At 34.5% G+C, this 18868-nt stretch overlaps 1 protein-coding gene across 1 annotated transcript; it reads left to right on the top strand.

The window, feature by feature from the left end:
* The first annotated feature begins 6314 nt into the window (after nucleotides 1-6314).
* On the top strand, nucleotides 6315-9442 carry LOC127085146 (CO(2)-response secreted protease). Its single transcript, XM_051025719.1, has 9 exons — nucleotides 6315-6515; nucleotides 6604-6851; nucleotides 6942-7053; nucleotides 7127-7640; nucleotides 7719-7819; nucleotides 7903-8151; nucleotides 8247-8361; nucleotides 8433-8643; nucleotides 8728-9442. Exons 1-9 carry the CDS (start codon nucleotides 6325-6327, stop codon nucleotides 9288-9290), a joined length of 2304 nt encoding a protein of 767 aa, XP_050881676.1. The 5' UTR covers nucleotides 6315-6324; the 3' UTR covers nucleotides 9291-9442.
* Nucleotides 9443-18868: the final 9426 nt, after the last annotated feature.

Raw genomic sequence — 18868 nt, 5'->3', positions numbered from 1 at the left:
TGGCCTAATTAAAGTTGCAGGAGCTTATTTTATACTTTAATTTAAATATATTATTGTTGTAAAATAATTATTAATATTATTTTTATTTATAAAAATAATAATTCTACACTTCCTCAACTATTTTAAAATAATTGAGACTTTGGTGTTCTTATTTTTTTAAAATAAAAATAATCCCCTCCATTTAATTATTTTTAGTTACAATTTTCTTGAGATTTTTTTTGTCTTTTTTTAGGATTCATTTTGCTATGTCATACTCCTTATACAAGTGAAAAAATATTTGCTTTTCTTGCTACAAATTAAAAAAACAAAATCAATTTAATTTTATTAAATTGTTTTATTTTAAAAATGTAGATAAGATTGTTTCAAATATACATGGTTATTAAAATTGTCCATCTACACATTGTCACATGAATAAAATCTATCCTAAAAGGGAATGGGGGATCAAGCTTGGAAAAAAAAAATATTAAAGAACTAGAATTTAAATTTTAGAGAAATTAAAACTTTTATTTTTTTTAAAAATAAAAATGTCAAAATTATAATTAAATATTTATTAAAAAATTATATTATCCAATTCATAAATTAAAGATTAGAGGTTTAGTTAGTCTTTAAGGATATTTTTTTAATAATAAAATAATATATTAATAAAATATGAAAAAAAAAACATCCTACTTAAAGATATTTTTTTAATACATATATTATATATATATATTTAATTATAGAAATTATTTTTTCAAGATATATGATTAAATACAAATATTCTTGCATTTTTTAAAGATAGTTAGCAAAATGCTTATTTTAATTAATTTATTTTAAATAAAATTTTGTCATGTTACACTACAAGAAAAATCTTATTTTGCCAGAGAATAAATACCCGGGGTTAAATCCCTTACTAAATTAATACGTTGTTTGGGGTTAAACCTCTCGCAGTATAGAAAAAAAATTATGAAATTATATTGTTTGGGATTACCCCTCATTGATATTTTTGAGGAAAAAAAATGTGTATTTGTTAGAGGCAGTCCTTAGCCAAAACATATTAAATGGATATAAAAATAGGAATTTTTTACAAAAATAACCAAATTTTTCAGAAAATTTCCCAAAATATCCCTGGTTTCAAAAAAATTCCCAAACTACCCCACTTTTAGGAGGAGACGCCAATTCAATTGGCGACTCCTCTTAAAATTTGAATGGAGGCGTCAATTGGATTGGCTAGGGCACATGGCCTATCCAATCCAATTGGCGCCAATGTGTATTACTTGAGAGGAGGCGCCAATTGGATTGACACCTCAGTGTAAAATGCAATTTTTTTGGCTAAATGGTCTACATCATACCAATTGATATTAATAAAATTTTCCGTTTACACAAAAAAGCCTAATGGTGATGACCGGGATCACCTAACCGACCTCCGGTCCCACATCCCCTAACTACCCTAACACGTGGCCCTAACCCATGTTGATGATTCACTATTGGTGTTTGAGCATCTGAGGGGTCAGGAGCGTCACTACCAACTACAGGAGATGACTTGTTGAGGTAGTCAGACAAGTCGGCATAGTCTTCAGTATGCATCGAGGGTGTACCGTCGTAGCTAAGTTCATGACCCATGCTAAAGTAGTTGGGTTGTGGTTGACTCATTGGTTGGCGACCGGGACGGTTGAAGGGAGACATGGGTGTGAATGATGCGTCGAGGAAAGGTTGGAAAGGTTGTTGGGGTGTTTGGTATAGATAGGGTTGTTGGAGGTTTTGGTTTTGTAAGTTTTGGGCTTTTTGGCTATGGTAGGAAGAAGGACGGTTGGTGTTGAATGATCGTTGGATGTTCTGGCTATGGCGGCTTTGGTAGGGTGATATGGTGGGTGTGAAGCGATGTTGGGTCTCAGGTTGATGGTCAATTTGTTGGTGGTGCTATGGAGTATGCTCTTGGTATTCGGGTTGGGTGTATGGCATGTTTTGGTTGTATGTTTGTGTGTTGGTTGAACGGAACGTTTGATGGACAGGGGGTTGTGTGTATCCGGTCTGACAATTTTGTTGGGGGTTTGATGTTGAGGTGTCAGGTGTGTAAGTTTGTTGGTGTGGGTCGTACAGGTACATATCATCGGCGATGAACTGAAAACCAACCGATCTGTACCAAGCCATATAAGTACGACTTGGTTTTTCTTCATTTGGCATGACTGCGTCAGTTAAGACATGGTCATGGAGGTGCTTCCATTTGCGACACTTCGATATTGCGAAGCTTTTCCATAGATTGAAGTTCCATTGATCGTTAACTTTGCGCAAATGTCATTCTCGTAGGCTTGCTGGGGGATCTGGGATATTTTGGGGTATACTGAACTGCAACTTCACACGATCATTGTTGTGCATCTCCACAGTTGTGAATCGTATTATCGGTGTGCATGCAGTCCATACGGCCGCGTCTTCAGCGTTGACCTCATGGTCATGATCCAAATTAAGGTATGGGCGTCAAATGAACTGAAATGTGAAAGAAAATAGGATTATAATATAGGTAGAATAAGTTAACAAATTATAACGAAATAATGAGGTTATTATCCTTACGTCTGTCGGTCGAAGGTGATCCAACAGATTGTGATACTGAGTAATACAGTGTCTAGGACATCTATTATAACTCATACCACGTGCACACCATCTACACCAAAAAGGTAAAAATATTAGTTAGAGATAATAATATTTAAAGAAGTAAGTAAATATATAGCAATTTAAACAACTTACTTTTGTGCATACGGGAAAGTGAAAGGGTTGTTGTTGACGGGTGCTAGGGACGATACTCAACCAGGACACAACAAGAATAACTGTCCCAATCGAGGAGCATCATCTGGATCATAAACTTTTTGTAACATTGTATTTCTGTAATCTTCAATCATTATATATCATAAAGTTTTTGTTACAACGAGGTTCACAACAAACATCAATACAAAATAAGCTAACTGAAAACATAAATATTTCTAACTGATTACAACTATCAAATTGATGTTATCTCGACCGAACATCATTTCCCTAACATTCTTATCAGTCTTCATTCGCACCCAACCAAAGATATTTTCGAGTCTCTCAATACTTCTAATTTTTTTCCCTTATGGTATTTTCCCATCTAACCAACGAACCAACTCCCTCTTCAGTTGTTCGAATGTAGTGATGTTCCAGAAGAGCATCAGCATCTGAGGTTTGTCTCTCGCATAAATCAAATTTCCGTATCGACGACGAACACCAAACATGATTGCCAAATAATTAAATGAGATGTGAAACAATGACTCACACAACACATCTATTTATAACAAACAAATTGCATTTTACACTGAGGCGCTAATCCAATTGGCGCCTCCTCTCAAGTAATACACAGGGGCGCCAATTGGATTGGCTAGGGCACATGCCCTGGCCAATCCAATTGGCACCTCCATTCAATTTTTAAGAGGAGTCGCCAATTGAATTGACACATCCTCCTAAAAGTGGGGTAGTTTGGGAATTTTGTTGAAACCAGGGGTATTTTGGGAATTTCCTTGAATATTTGAGTTATTTTTATAAAAAATTCTAAAAATAGAACATTAAATAAAATAAACAAGTAAAACTTAAATGCTACATTTAAGAGGGAGGTGTCTCCCTTTATTCATTCATTGGAAAAAATAGAAAATAAAAGTTGTGAGAGAGAAAAAGAAAAAACATAAGAAAAGAAGATGCTATGGAAACAAGTTGTGATAGAGGTGGAATAGGAAGAGATTGGATGAAGAGTAGCATGTGGTGAAGACGCATTTGTGATGAGGTTGTTCGCGGAGTTCGTGTGGCCATGGTAGATGTTTGAAGAGAGTGAACGAAAATAGGAAGCAACTAATAGATCTGCGGCGTGCGATGATGTTTGCAGCGACAAAGTTACTCGTCGATGAAGAGAAAAGTTGTATTCGGTGATTTTATGACCATAGATGATGGTGGTGGTGTATTATCGGAGACGACAACAACACTAACAAGTTCTTTTTTCTTCTTTCCCTATGTTTCCTTTATTTATTTATTTGTTTTGGGGATTTTTAATAGAATGAGTTTGTTTCTCTGATAGAATTCCTAAACTTCTACATTTTACTTATCTCTTGATTCTGTTACCCAAAATCTCTATTTTTTTATTCATATGAGTTAATGTTTATATATGATTTTTGGTTGTTTGTGATTGATTTTAAGAGACGAGGGGTGGGTTTTATTGAATGTTAATGGTTGTTGTTGTCCATGAAGATTCATGAAGATATAAAGTATTTTGTATGAATATGATTGATAAAATAATCAAGTGTGATGAAGATGGTGGTAAAATACTAAAATGAAAAAAACTATTAAAAGAATTTTGTGAGGGCATGCACCACACTACAACACTTGATATGCGCCTCCGCCTGCATGTCTGCAACATCAATAAACCAACGTGATTTGGTGTGGTTTAGTTTTTAGGAACCAATAAACCAGTAAACCGAACTGATGACTATAGTTATCCTTTTTAGTATTTCAAGTTCTTTTGATTAGTTTTCATCTCTTTTTTTATCTTTTGTTCCTTCTATTCTTCTACGAAATTTCTTATGATCTTTTGATTTAGTTTAAATTGTCGTTTATGCAATCAATTGCACCTAAACAAGTTTTGAAAACTACTGAGTCGTGTTCACTGCTCTAGTCACTCCTTTTCATGACATATACTAATTATATTCTCATTATATTTCAAAAATATTTTCCAACCATTGTCATGTTTTATCAAGAGTTGTTTTCACTCTATATATATGATTCAAATTTTATTTTTTACGGTTACCTCTTTCAATTATATTTTATAAAAACTCTTTGCATTATTTTCATTTCACGTGTTCCAGACTTATATGCTTTTTGAAAAACTTTCATACCATTCTAAAAGTATCATTGAGCACTTAGAGAGTTTATGATATTGAACTTTCATATTTGAAAGAGAAGAAGTCCTACTTACATGATTTAGTTTATCAAATTCATTATTAGTTTATCAAACTCATTACTACTCAAATTCATTATTATATCAACATCTTATTTTTGCAGGATTTTTGGATATAAGATTGTGTGATTGTTGTACTTGTTATCAAGGATTGTTGGAAACAAGAGTGTAAGAAAATGAATGCTTATTTTCTTTTCTTAAATTGTAAATCACTAGAGGATTGTTCTTAGTGATTAGGTTAGAATCCAATGTATATATATTTTTTTTCTATTTCTTATTGAATATATTTTAGTTTAACTTTTACTTTTCTTGATCTTATATGCAACTAATAAACAATTAGGGGTGTTAGGCAGTTCGGTTTGGGCCGAGTTTTGTCAAGAAGATATTCAAATGGATAATATCTCCACTGTTTTAGTATTTTTTTTTAAATAGAACTGAATCAAACTAATCGATTTGATTCAGTTTGATTTTGTTTGGTTTACTTTGCTCCTTTGTATTTTTTGATATATATATATATATATATATATATATATATATATATATATATATATATATATATATATATATATATATATTTTCTTCACATTTTTCATACATACTTAATCCAATTAGTAACAAATAAAACGCAGCAATAACTAAGGGTTGACTTAGTGGAGGCTTGGATCCATACGGATCTTTGTTTTGACTTTAAACATGACCGCCGTTAATTAACATGATTCACCTCTCAAATACACATCAAAACTATTTTATATAAAGACCGGAAGAAGCTAAAATAAAAAACTAAACCAACCCATATCACGTTGGTTTTCATCGATTTGCTTTGGTTTTTGAATCGAAGCAGAAAAATCAATTTTTTTATTTGATTTAATTTGAATTATCGATTTAATCGATTTTTTTTATCCACTTACACCCATACCATTCTCCATTTTTTTCTCTTCATTTAACTTATTTTCTTTAAGGGTAATAATAACTTGTGCCCCAATGGTACATATTAAAAAACCCACAAATAAAAAATTTGTATTGAAAAAATAAATAAAATTATTAATTATAAGTTTCTAATAAATTCAACATACAAATTCTATATTTATCTCTTAAGTTATATCCCAAAGACAAAAGTTAACATTACCTTTTCTTTAATATTTTTCAGCAACCAAACAATAATTAAATAAAACTAGAAATAAATTGTCTCAATTTTTCAGCAACTACATAAAAAAAAAATCCATTTTTATAGATCTTTACTCTATATTAAATTTAACATTTACAACAACCTAGGTAATAAAATCTAGTTGAACTCATGTGTAAAATTTGTATACACCGATTACTACTCTCTCTATATATACATATCAATTGAACATGATCAAAGCAAGGTATAATTAATTGACGAGAATACTTAAAACATGAGAGGAAATCCAGTTTTGTTGATAGTAATATTTTACTCTGTTTTCGTTTTTCTTGGAGACTCAAGATCATCATCAAGTCAATCCAAGAATGATGATCAAGTTTATATTGTTTATATGGGAGCTGCCAGTTCAACTAATGGTACCCTTGGCAAAGATCATGCTCATCTTTTAAACACTATATTAAAAAAGTAAGTGTAAGTTCATATATATAATGATCAATTAGCTACTAGTATTGTGAAATGTGATCACTAACAGTACATGATGTGAATTACTCAGGAATAAGAAAGCTCTAATACACAACTACAAACATGGATTCTCCGGCTTCGCTGCTCGTATGTCGAAAAATGAAGCGAACTCGATTGCTCAACAACCTGGAGTCGTGTCTGTGTTTCCAGATCACATTATGAAGCTTCACACAACACGTTCTTGGGATTTTCTAAAATCACTACCTCACATTGAAGTTGACAACAAGCTTTCTAATTCTTCCTCCTCGTCAGATATCGTAATTGGCATGTTAGACACTGGTAGTAGCTTATTATCGGTTATTGAACTACATTAGTATTTGTCTCATTATTTGAATAATTTGTTGATTAATTAAACTATGAATTATTCAGGAATATGGCCAGAAGCAGCAAGTTTTTCAGACGAGAGAATCGGTCCGATTCCATCTCGTTGGAAAGGAATTTGCATGACATCAACTGATTTCAACTCATCCAACTGTAACAGGTGTGTTGGTGAATAATGGTGTATGAGATGAGAATAATAACTAGCTTGAATATTGGTTTCTTTTCATTTTTAGGAAGATAATAGGAGCCAGGTATTATCCTAACATTGATGAGGATGCTGGTGCGGCCAACACTGTCAGAGATACACGTGGACATGGGACCCACACTGCTTCGACGGCGGCCGGGAGAACCGTGAGTGGTGCATCCTACTACGGTCTTGCGAAAGGGACAGCAAAAGGTGGATCTCCTGAATCGAGGTTGGCCATTTACAAAGTATGTTATAACGGTTGTCCTGACTCTGCCATACTTGCGGCGTTTGATGATGCTATTCATGATGGAGTTCATGTACTTTCTCTTTCACTCGGTCCGGGTTCGGCTTCCCGGCCTGCCTTGACAGACGACGCGCTTGCAATCGGTGCGTTCCATGCAGTGGAGCGCGGCATTATGGTTGTTTGCTCTGGTGGAAATGATGGACCCGGAAAGACTACCGTTGTTAACGATATGCCTTGGATATTTACTGTTGGAGCCACCACCATCGATCGTGATTTTCTGTCAAATGTTGTCTTGGGTAATAACAAAGTTATTAAGGTACAATTTAGTTCTTATGTCTAAAAATGTATCTTTTGACTAATTACGAAACATGACCCATAAATTGTTATTCTTCAGGGTCGAGCTATAAATGTCTCTCCTCTTTCAAAATCCGCCAAGTATCCATTGATAACCGGGGAGGCTGCCAAGACAGCTACCGCAGACTTAGCAGAAGCAAGGTTCATATGCAACATTTACCTGACAATGATAATTTGAATTTGTTGATACAAAATTTAATATTAGTATTAATTGTGAAATGCAGACAGTGTCACTTTGATTCATTAGATATAGATAAAGCGAAGGGAAAGATTGTCCTCTGTGATGGTACCACGGATCATCTTTCAACCCAGGACAAAATTGATGCAGTAAAAGAGGTGGGGGGATTAGGTCTTGTTCATATTACTGACAGTGAAGGAGTGGTTGCAAATGACCCATATACTGATTTTCCAGCAACAACAGTGGTAACACCAAAAAATGCTGCCCCAATTCTCGAGTATGTTAATTCAACAAGGTAAGTATTTTTAAACTTGTTATTTAAGGATAATTCACTTGTTAATTTACTTAAGACTGAAAGCAAAGATGTTTTTGCATATAATTAATTTGAAGCAATCCAGTGGCAACAATTCTACCAACAATTTCAGTGCTAGATTACAAGCCTGCGCCTATCGTGGCAAAGTTTTCAAGTAGAGGGCCTTCAGAGCTTTCTAAGAATATTCTCAAGGTAATAATATAAAAAAATATAAATAACTATCATTATTCTTAAACATAACCAACCTTTTTTCTTCTTTTCAGCCTGATATTGCAGCACCAGGTGCTAACATTCTTGCCGCATGGATCGGAAATGACAAAACAGCTGCTCCAAAAGGGAAAAAACCTCCGCTGTATAACTTAGCGTCCGGGACTTCCATGTCATGTCCGCATGTTTCAGGCCTTGCAGCAAGCATTAAATCTAGTAATCCCACTTGGAGTGCCTCTGCAATCAGATCGGCCATCATGACCTCTGGTAGATGACTTTTCTTTTAGATATGAAATGTAATTCTCGATATGAAAAGTAACTTATCAACTCGTCGTATATTTTTAAATGCAGCAACTCAAATTAACAATATGGAGACTCCCATTACAGCAGACTTAGGCTCGGTTTCCACTCCTTATGACTATGGAGCTGGAGAAATTACAATAAATGAATCATTCGATCCCGGGCTAGTTTATGAAACCAGCACCATGGACTACTTAAACTATCTGTGTTACATGGGATATGATACAGCCACAGTTAAAGTTATCGCAAAAACCATACCTGATAGTTTTAGTTGCCCTAAGAATTCGACTCCGGATCATATTTCCAACATCAACTATCCTTCCATAGCAATCTCCAACTTCATTGGAAAAGAAATGGTGAATGTGAGTAGAACTGTGACCAATGTTGGTGAAGAATATGAAACGGTCTACTACGCCATCATTGATGCTCCTAGTGGGGTGAAAGTCCAATTGATTCCAGAAAAACTGAAATTTACAAAACATAGCAGAAAACTAAGCTACCAAGTTATTTTCTCCTCCACTTTAACTTCATTGAAACATGATCTGTTTGGATCCATTACCTGGGAAAATGGTAAAAAACATAAGGTTCGAAGTCCTTTTGTATTGACCGTCTAGTTAAATGAAATAAGCACATCTATATGTTATCTGTGGAGGGGTTGATTTGTAGCGAAGAAAGAAGCAATTACATTTGTACCATCTCATTGCCAGGCCTTAAAGCTAGTTTGTCAATAAAATAATTAGCAACAGCTATTTGCTGCTTAGTAATATCTTTGCTCTGATGTTCCCTATAGTATATAACTCTGCACATAGATATCAAAGTATTCCATAATTAAACATGTTGTTTTAAATATCATACAAAATATCATGTGAAAATGCAGAACTAATATACTAAGATGGATAGATGTATGAAACCATTCTCTCTGAAGTCACAAATTCTAAGATCCAAAATGCCAGTAATTAAGAACATTGTTGACTGAAAATGCCTGAAGTGGGAGGCATCCCTCACCTTCAAACCAATTCTGTAGGATTGAGTTAGGTCCTACACAAATTCTAAGACTCAAAATGCCAGTAATTAAGAACATTGTTGACTGATTTATTTACTGAACAAGAAATGGCATGTTTACAACAAAAGTTGAATGGAAAAGAAAACTATCATGTTATTCGGGAGTATGATAATTGCAGCTCCTCTTGTCTTGATTTACTACTTCGCGCATCAATCAACATCAAATAACAACATCAACAAAGGGCAATTGAACATCCGAACTTAAATATATACTGACTCTTAACTCATGGAACATGCTAATCAAGATAGAGTAAAGTAAATTCACAAAGCTGGATATATTCTAAGGCAAAAACAAACAACCGCTTTTCAAGAGAAACGGGGGAGAGAGTTTGGTTGGAAGAGAAAGAGGGAAAGAAGATTATGATGAAATATTAAATTTGATTTGGGCCTAATTTTATTATTTGATTTTGGAATTAGTTATTTGGGCTTAGTTTATATTGGATAATGTTTCTAGAAAAGTCTTGTAGTATTTAGAATATCTAGATATTTCTTAAGATCGTAATATTTTCTAGAATACTCTTTGAATATCTAGAGTTGAGAACTCTCTAGAATTAGTGTGTCTAGAGTTCTCCTTAGAGTACTATAAATAGAGATGTAATCCAACACTTTTGAATCAAGCAAAAATACAAAGTTCTCTCTTCCATAAATAATTCTCCTACCTACCAAGTTTTTATTCAAGCCTCTAATATTCCCACACACTTTTCCTAAACACAAAAGGGTCTATTTCCAACAAAGTGGTATCAGAGCTTCAAGGTCCTAAAAATGGCGAATGGAGGTTTCCCTTTTCAAATGCCGATGCTCACAAAGAACAACTATGACAATTGGAGTATCAAGATGAAGGCGCTTCTAGGAGCTCAAGATGTGTGGGATATCGTTGAGAAAGGCTTCAATGAGCAAGATGAAGCCTCGCTAAGCCAAGGTGTAAAGGAGACATTGGGGGAGTCAAGAAAGAGAGACAAAAAAGCTCTCTTCCTCATTTATCAATCGGTGGATGAAGATACATTTGAGAAGATCTCCAACGCAACGACGACCGAAGAAACATGGGACAAACTTCAAACTTGCAACAAAGGAGTGGAACAGGTGAAAAAGATTAGTCTTCAAACTCTTAGAGGTGATTTTGAACGTTTATTTATGGAAGAGTCCGAGTCAATTTCTGATTATTTTTCTCAAGTATTGGCCGTAGCCAATCAACTTAAAAGAAATGGTGAAGATGTTGATGAGGTAAAAGTCATGGAGAAAATACTTCGCACTTTAAATCCAAGTTTTGACTTCATTGTTACCAACATTGAAGAAAACAAGGATTTAAAGACCATGACTATTGAGCAACTCATGGGTTCCTTACAAGCATACGAAGAAAAACAAAAGAGAAAAATTAAACAAAAAGAGGCTATGGAGCAACTACTACAACTCAACATAAAGGAAGCAAATTATGCAAATTACAAGAGCCAAAGAGGACGAGGTCGTGGCCAAGATCGTGGGCGTGGACGAGGACATGGAGGAGAAGGAAGAGGCAGTTACAACAACTACTCTAACAATGGAGAAAGAAGTTGGAATCCACAAGCAACAAGAGGTCGTGGAAGAGGAAATTCATGGTCGAGGTGTGACAAATCACAAATCAAGTGCTTCAACTGAAACAAGATCGGTCACTATGCATCTGAGTGTAGATTCTCGAAGAAAGTTGTGGAGAAAACTAACTTTGTAGAAGAAAAAGGTAGAGAAGAAGAAACTTTGTTGCTCGCGTGCCAAAACCAAGTTGAAGAGAAAAGAAACAAATGGTACCTCGATACCGGCGCAAGCAATCACATGTGTGGCGATCGAAGCATGTTCGTAGAGATCAATGAAGCGACAACTGGCAATGTCTCATTTGGAGATGACTCAAAGATAACGGTCAAAGGCAAAGGTAAAATTCTTATACGCTTAAAGAATGGGAGTCATCAATTCATATCCAATGTCTATTATGTTCCTAACATGAAGAATAATATTTTGAGCTTGGGACAATTATTAGAGAAAGGCTATGACATCCACTTGAAAGAACATAGTCTTTTCTTAATAGAATGTTCCTCTTGAACATTCAAAATGATGTTGCAAAGTGTCTCAAGACTTGCTATACCGACTCTTCGTGGCTATAGCATCTACGATTCAGACATCTCAACTTCGATAGTCTAAAATGTTTGTCAAAGAAGGAAATGGTGAAAGGCTTGCCTAGTATAAACCACCCAGACCAACTATGTGAAGGATGTCTAGTTGGGAAGCAATTCCGGAAAAGCTTTCCAAAGGAATCAACGTCAAGAGCGACAAAATCGCTAGAGTTCATACACACTGATGTTTGTGGACCAATCAATCCAAACTCTTTTGGTAAGAGTAAATACTTTCTCCTCTTTATTGATGATTATTCTAGAAAAACATGGGTTTATTTCTTGAAGGAGAAGTCAGAAGTGTTTGAAAACTTTAAGAAGTTCAAAGCCCTTGTGGAGAAAGAAAGTGGTCTTTCCATTAAGGCCATGAGATCTGACCGAGGAGGAGAGTTCATTTCAAATGAGTTCCAAAAATATTGTGAAGACCATGGAGTCCGCCGCCCACTAACAATGCCAAGATCACCACAACAAAATGGAGTAGCAGAGAGAAAGAATCGGACCATACTTAACATGGTGCGAAGCATGCTTAAGAGCAAGAAGATGCCGAGAGAGTTTTGGGCTGAAGCAGTGGCATGTGCGGTTTATTTGACAAATCGTTCCCCAACAAGAAGCGTGCATGAGAAGACACCATAAGAAGCATGGAGTGGAAGGAAGCCTGGGATCTCTCACCTCAAAGTGTTTGGAAGCATTACCTATACTCACGTTCCTGATGAAAGGAGAACAAAGCTCGATGATAAAAGTGAGAAGTATGTATTCGTCGGTTATAACTCGAGCTCCAAAGAGTACAAGCTCTATAATTCAAATAGTGGAAAGATCGTCATAAGTCGTGACGTGGAGTTTGAAGAAGAAGATTGTTGGGATTGGAGTCTTCAAGAAGACAAGTACGATTTTCTTCCTTACTTTGAAGAAGAAGACAAAATGGAACAACCAATGATAGAAGAAAATATTACACCACCGGTCTCACCAACACCAAGGTTGGATGAAACAAGCTCAAGTGAGAGGACACCACGACTAAGGAGTATTGAAGAGCTTTATGAGGTAACCGAAAACATAAATGACATTAACCTTTTTTTCCTTTTGGGTAATTGAGAGCCTCTAAGCTATCAAGAAGCAGTTGAAAACGTAAAGTGGAGAGACACCATGGAAGAAGAAGTCAAGTCAATCACGAAGAATGATACATGGGAACTTACTACACTTCCACGAGGACATAAAGTAATCGGAATAAGATGGGTGTACAAGGTGAAGTTGAAGTATGTATTATCTCAAGATCAATCTGCTGACATTTTCACTAAGCCACTCAAGTTGGAAACTTTCGTGAAGCTAAGGAATATGCTTGGAGTCACAAATCAAGTTTAAGGGGGGATGTTGAAATATTAAACTTGATTTGGGCCTAATTTTATTATTTGATTTTGGACTTAGTTATTTGGGCTTAGTTTATATTGGATAATATTTTTAGAAAAGTCTTGTAGTATTTAGAGTATCTAGATATTTCTTAAGATTGTAATATTTTCTAGAATACTCTTTGAATATCTAGAGTTGAGAACTCTCTAGAATTAGTGTGTCTAGAGTTCTCCTTAGAGTACTATAAATAGAGATGTAATCCAACACTTTTGAATCAAGCAAAAATACAAAGTTCTCTCTTCCATAAATAATTCTCCTACCTACCAAGTTTTTGTTCAAGCCTCTAATATTCCCACACACTTTTCCTAAACACAAAAGGGTCTATTTCCAACAGATTAAACCTTCTGTTTAACACCATCAACAATAGCCCACATGTATTTCTCTTCTTGTTTCCTTTTCTCCTCCCTTAGGGCTTTCTTCTCCGGATTAAAAATAAGACAAAAGAGGGTCAAGATTTGAGCATAATAAATAAATAAAAGACATTAAGGATCATATCTCAAGCTAACTAAGAAAAAACCCAACGACATCATTTTGCATGCATAAGGATGTATAGGGCCGTATTAAAACGCACTCAACTTCCTTACAAAAAAAACTGGTAAAAAACAACAAATTTAAGTAAGTTTGACAACCATGATTTGGAGACTACATAACTACTCCAAGTAAATGGAAAGTTTAATCTCAGAAACAAAAAAATCAACAAATGATGCTTTGAGACATTAATTTCTATTCTATCATTTTCAAATGAAATCAATGTGAAGCAACTTACCTCCAAACTCATTTGTTTCTTTTTATCCTTTTCAATCTTGCACCAATCATAAATCGATGTAAAGTCACAATCTTTTAAATTCTGAATCATATAATCATTCCAAAAATTATTCTTGAATAGTTGTTTTTGCATGTATTATATATCCCGCATGACTGCAAACAATGTGGCAACCTGCAAGTACATTCCAAGTTCATAATATTGCCAGAAACTCAACTTTTTAATATGACAACTCTCACATATAAATACTTCACTCACCTATATTTCTCAAAAATTAACAACATAGAAAAAATAAAAGTTTTAGAATTTAGATGGGGCCTAACTCAACCACACAAAACCAAAATATCTATCACTTATGAACTCATTTTCAAGCAATATTATATCCAATGTGGGATCTTCAAGCACCTATCTCAAACATATGATTGAACCTATGGAGCGTGACTCAGTAGCCCGTTAACAAGTTCCACTCGGGATCTATATTAGGCTCTGATACTATTTAGGATTTGGACAAAGCCTAACCTAATTGAATCGGACAAAATAAGCTTGTAAAGTGAGGAACGTAAGAGCAGATACATTTAGAAACTTTCATCAAATATAAAACAAAAAAGCTAGATCAAACAGTCACCCAAAACCATGAAAACCTTGCCTCCTCTTGTTGTGGGGTCAAAGTTATTGGCATCCCCTTATAGAGAATGTTGACTCCATGGGGTTTATAAGGAGGTGGGAAGATGATACCATTGTCAACCAAAGTGATCCACTTTTTCTCGCCATTACTAGAGCTCAGTTGAAGTTTATAAGATTTTAAAGGAACATTGTCATCATCATTATAGTCTTCACCATTATTAATCAGTTTGTTAGCATTGTTGAACTTGTTCCTAATAGTACTCAATGGTATATTATCCTTGTCGTCGTCCACAGAATCATGACTGTGAGAAGTTGAACTGTTAATTTCTGAATGCAATTGATTACTCTTTGGTGAAGTTGGGATGTTATAAACTTACGAGAAGCCTCCACGGCCATTTGAAGTCGACGGAGATGTTTTCCGATCAGAGTCATAACCTTTTTTTCTTCACTCACACGGCAAACCCCTTTTTTTGGCTCGTAAAATTTCAAAAAATAGAGAATATATATATATATATATATATTATATATATATATATATATATATTCTCTACGTTTGGGCCTCATTTGTAAGAAAAAAACCTAGGGAATTTTTTTTATTCCCTGGTTGTGATAATTGAGAATAAATATGGAGACAATTGGTATCCTTGTCTCAACCCCCTCTTCACCTGAATACACCTTCATACATCCATTTAAGCCACTTCAGTCCAAATCTCATAACTTCCAACATATTCCTTAGAAATTTCCAGTCAACACTGTTAAAGCTAGCGGAAATATACTTAAACGCATCGCACGCTCGAACATAGAACAGAGTCGTCATCGAACTTTATTTATTCTCGAAAGAAAGGGAAAACATCAATAAAACTCAGGGGAAAGAGATATGTTGGGTAAGGAAGTCGGTTATGCAAGGGGAAATATTAACACCCCTTACATCCATGGTACTCCATGGGAACCGTTTTAACTGTTCTTGCTCGAATGGGTGTGATATCTAAACAATACTCGCGAAAGAGTAAGGGAAAAAGAAGAGAATAGATAAAGTGTTCGGTGAGGATTGGGGCCCTTATGCCTATGTATCCTCATAGTGCAATGAGGAATTTAGAGCTTCGTAGTTCATAAAACTAATGGTGTGAGATGAAAAGAATTGTGATAAAGGTATGATCTAAACCAAAGGATAATGTTGTTTGAACTCCAAAAAGGGATAAAATATGAATCTAAGAGTAAAACCGACGTTGACCAATATGTGGATAGTCTGAACATTCGCCACTATATGGTATGACCGAAAACAAAGGGAATTAAGTGTTTGGGTACGAGCCAAACAACTCTTGGTTCACAAGATGGAGCTCAAAGAGATAGTGTATTTGGCTCAAAGAATAGGTATATCACATGAAGTGAATGAAGGTAGAATATGAATGCATCACGGAGATGGATGGAGGAAAAATAAATAAGTATGCTCGCAGAGGATTTGAACCCTCGTGCTTACGTATTCTTATCGTGCAATGAGAAAATTAGAGCAATCGTAGTTCAACTTATTACGGTTGAAACAAAAGAGGATAGATGATAGGATTGCCTCGAGACAAGGCAAATTGCTTAACAAAGCAAGGATGTGGCATTAACCAATGATGGTAATCAACCACAGGGTATCAATGAAGGCATGGTCTGAACCAAAGATGCTACCCGAGTCTGAGGCTCCCTAGGGTAGGAAAGGATATTGCCAGGGTATGTACCCACAAGACAGAATGAAATATAGCCAGAGTATGAACTCCACATGGCAAGATAGATGAATGCCAAAGTTTGGACTAATACAAAGGTAAGGAATAGATTCACAGAGTCTGAACTCAATTAGGGAAAAGGAATATGACGCAAAAGTCTAAACTAATACAAAGGTAAGGAACAGATCCTCAGAGTCTGAACTCAATTAGAGAAAACGAAAATGATGCCAAATTCTGAACTTCAAAACAATGTCAAAGATTGCCAGAGTCTGAACTCCATGGGCAAGATGTATAAGCATGCCATAGTCTAAACTATATAAGGCAAAGAAACTGATCTGAATGCCAGAATCTGAACTCCATAAAGGCAAAAGAGTATGATTCCAAAGTCTGAACTATAAGGCATTAAAAGAGGTAGCCAAAGTCGGAACTCAATGGGTTGGATGAGTGAATATAAAGTCTGAACTGTATAGGCAAGATGCCAAGTTCTGTACCTTTTAGGCAAAATCAAGGTAGACAAAGTCTGAACTCAATGGGGAAAGAATGCAAAATATTTGTATCTTATAGATAAAGAATAAAGCCAGAGTGTGTACTCCATAGGCTAAAAGAAGTTGCCAAGGTCTGCACTTTGTGGGCAAGAAGCAAAGCCAGAGTTTGCACTCTATAGGTTGAATGCCAAGGTCTATACCTTATAGGCAGAGAATAAGGATGCCACAATCTGAACTGTATGAGCACAATCAAGGGTTTCCAAAGTCTGAACTCAACGTAGCAAAAATGCCAAGGTCTACACCTTATGGGCAAAGAATAAAGGATGTCACAGTTTGAACTGTGTGGGCAAGATGCCAAGGTCTGTACCTCATAGGCAAAGAATAAAGCCAGAGTATGTACTCCATGGGTTGAAGGAAATTGCCAACATTACAATGTTTTTGACTTTAGGCAACGGAAGAATAGGAAACGGCTATAAAACCGCAGTCTAAAGCGTTAATGGCCGCGTTGTACAAAGCGTTGTCAAATTTATAGATTTTTGAAAACAACTGTCCCATGTTCCCTATAAGACACACTATTTTTAGTGTGGGTATTACACAACCGTCACCTATATAAAGAATCTGCAACTTAGATATTTAGGCTACGCTCTAGACTTGTTGTCTTTTCTTATTTATTACAAAAGGCTATGGTTTTGGTAATAGGCCTACATGTAAATAGCGTAGGTTATAAATTTCACATATAAAATTGCATCTTAAAGGAAACATATTAGAATCAGCAAATTGTTTTATATATCTCCTTATCTCATTAATATTATTAATTAACATATATGTTTTTCCTCTTTTTCTATCTGATTCGTTATTCTATTTGTTTATTTTTCTTTCAATTTTAGATTGGTTATAAATTATATCAAAAGATACTATTTTTGTTGAAAAAGAAATAGTTATAAACTTTACGTAACCATGCTATTTTATAATAATTTTATTTTTTTATGAATATAAAAATAATTTTTCAATATAAAAAAGTTACCGTATGAAAATCATACAAAACTCTTTTTTTAAATATTTTAATAAAATTTCACTTAAAGAACTAAAATAAGAGAATACAAATTACAATTAAATCAATTAAAACAAGAAATTAATAACTATTTATAACTCTGATTTATACATATCTTATATAATCAGGATAATCAAATTAGTATCATTTTATATACTAATTTTTGAAATATCTCACTAATATTTAAATGAGACGATTTGGTTGGATTATGTTTAAATATATTTTAATAAAATTTTATAGAATTAAATTAAAATTGTTTTTAATTTTTTTTGTAAAAACGTTTTTGGAAAGTTTTTGAAAAAATAATGATTTTTTATACAAAATTTATTAATAATGAGCATTTCAATTAATTTTTTAAATTTATGACAAGTGGATTAACATGAATATTACTCTTATTTAAAATATATTTTCATAAAAAAACAGTTTTAAAAATATAAAATTAATTCTATTAAATAAAAATCTTAAAGATTGTTTAGTTTAATAATAAAAGAAAAACCACCATCTCTTCGCTCAGACTCCTTCAAACCCTTATCCTTACTTTCAGATTCACGCGACCCTGAAACCCTTTTTGTCGCTGAAACTCTTTTATCTACTCTCAGATTCAGGCAACCATGAAACTATCTCTCTCCTTTCGAGGCCGCCGTAGTTGCTAGATTTTCTCTTCATCATCTTGATTCTACCGTGCAAGGGGCTGTTTTGTAACCTAACTACACCAAAATATAAGGGAAGATAACCTATTAGGCTTTCTCTTTGATGATGCAGCGGGAATCGATAAAGGTAATAAGAAAGTCTGATTTTAATTGTTTTTTTCTTTTAAGAACTATGCTTCTTTCAATTTAATTTGTTGACTATATTTGGCCATTCATTTATTCTATTCCAATATGGTGAGGTTGTGGGCATAGGTTTAAAATTCAATTTTTCATTAGTAATTGCAATTGTGAAAGGAAAAATTGTTAAAAGATAAG

The sequence above is a fragment of the Lathyrus oleraceus genome, chromosome 5 (assembly GCF_024323335.1).
Source record: "Lathyrus oleraceus cultivar Zhongwan6 chromosome 5, CAAS_Psat_ZW6_1.0, whole genome shotgun sequence".
NCBI lineage: Eukaryota > Viridiplantae > Streptophyta > Magnoliopsida > Fabales > Fabaceae > Lathyrus > Lathyrus oleraceus.
The sequence above is the reverse complement of the archived record's forward strand: the minus strand, read 5'-3'. Positions and strand labels throughout refer to the sequence as shown.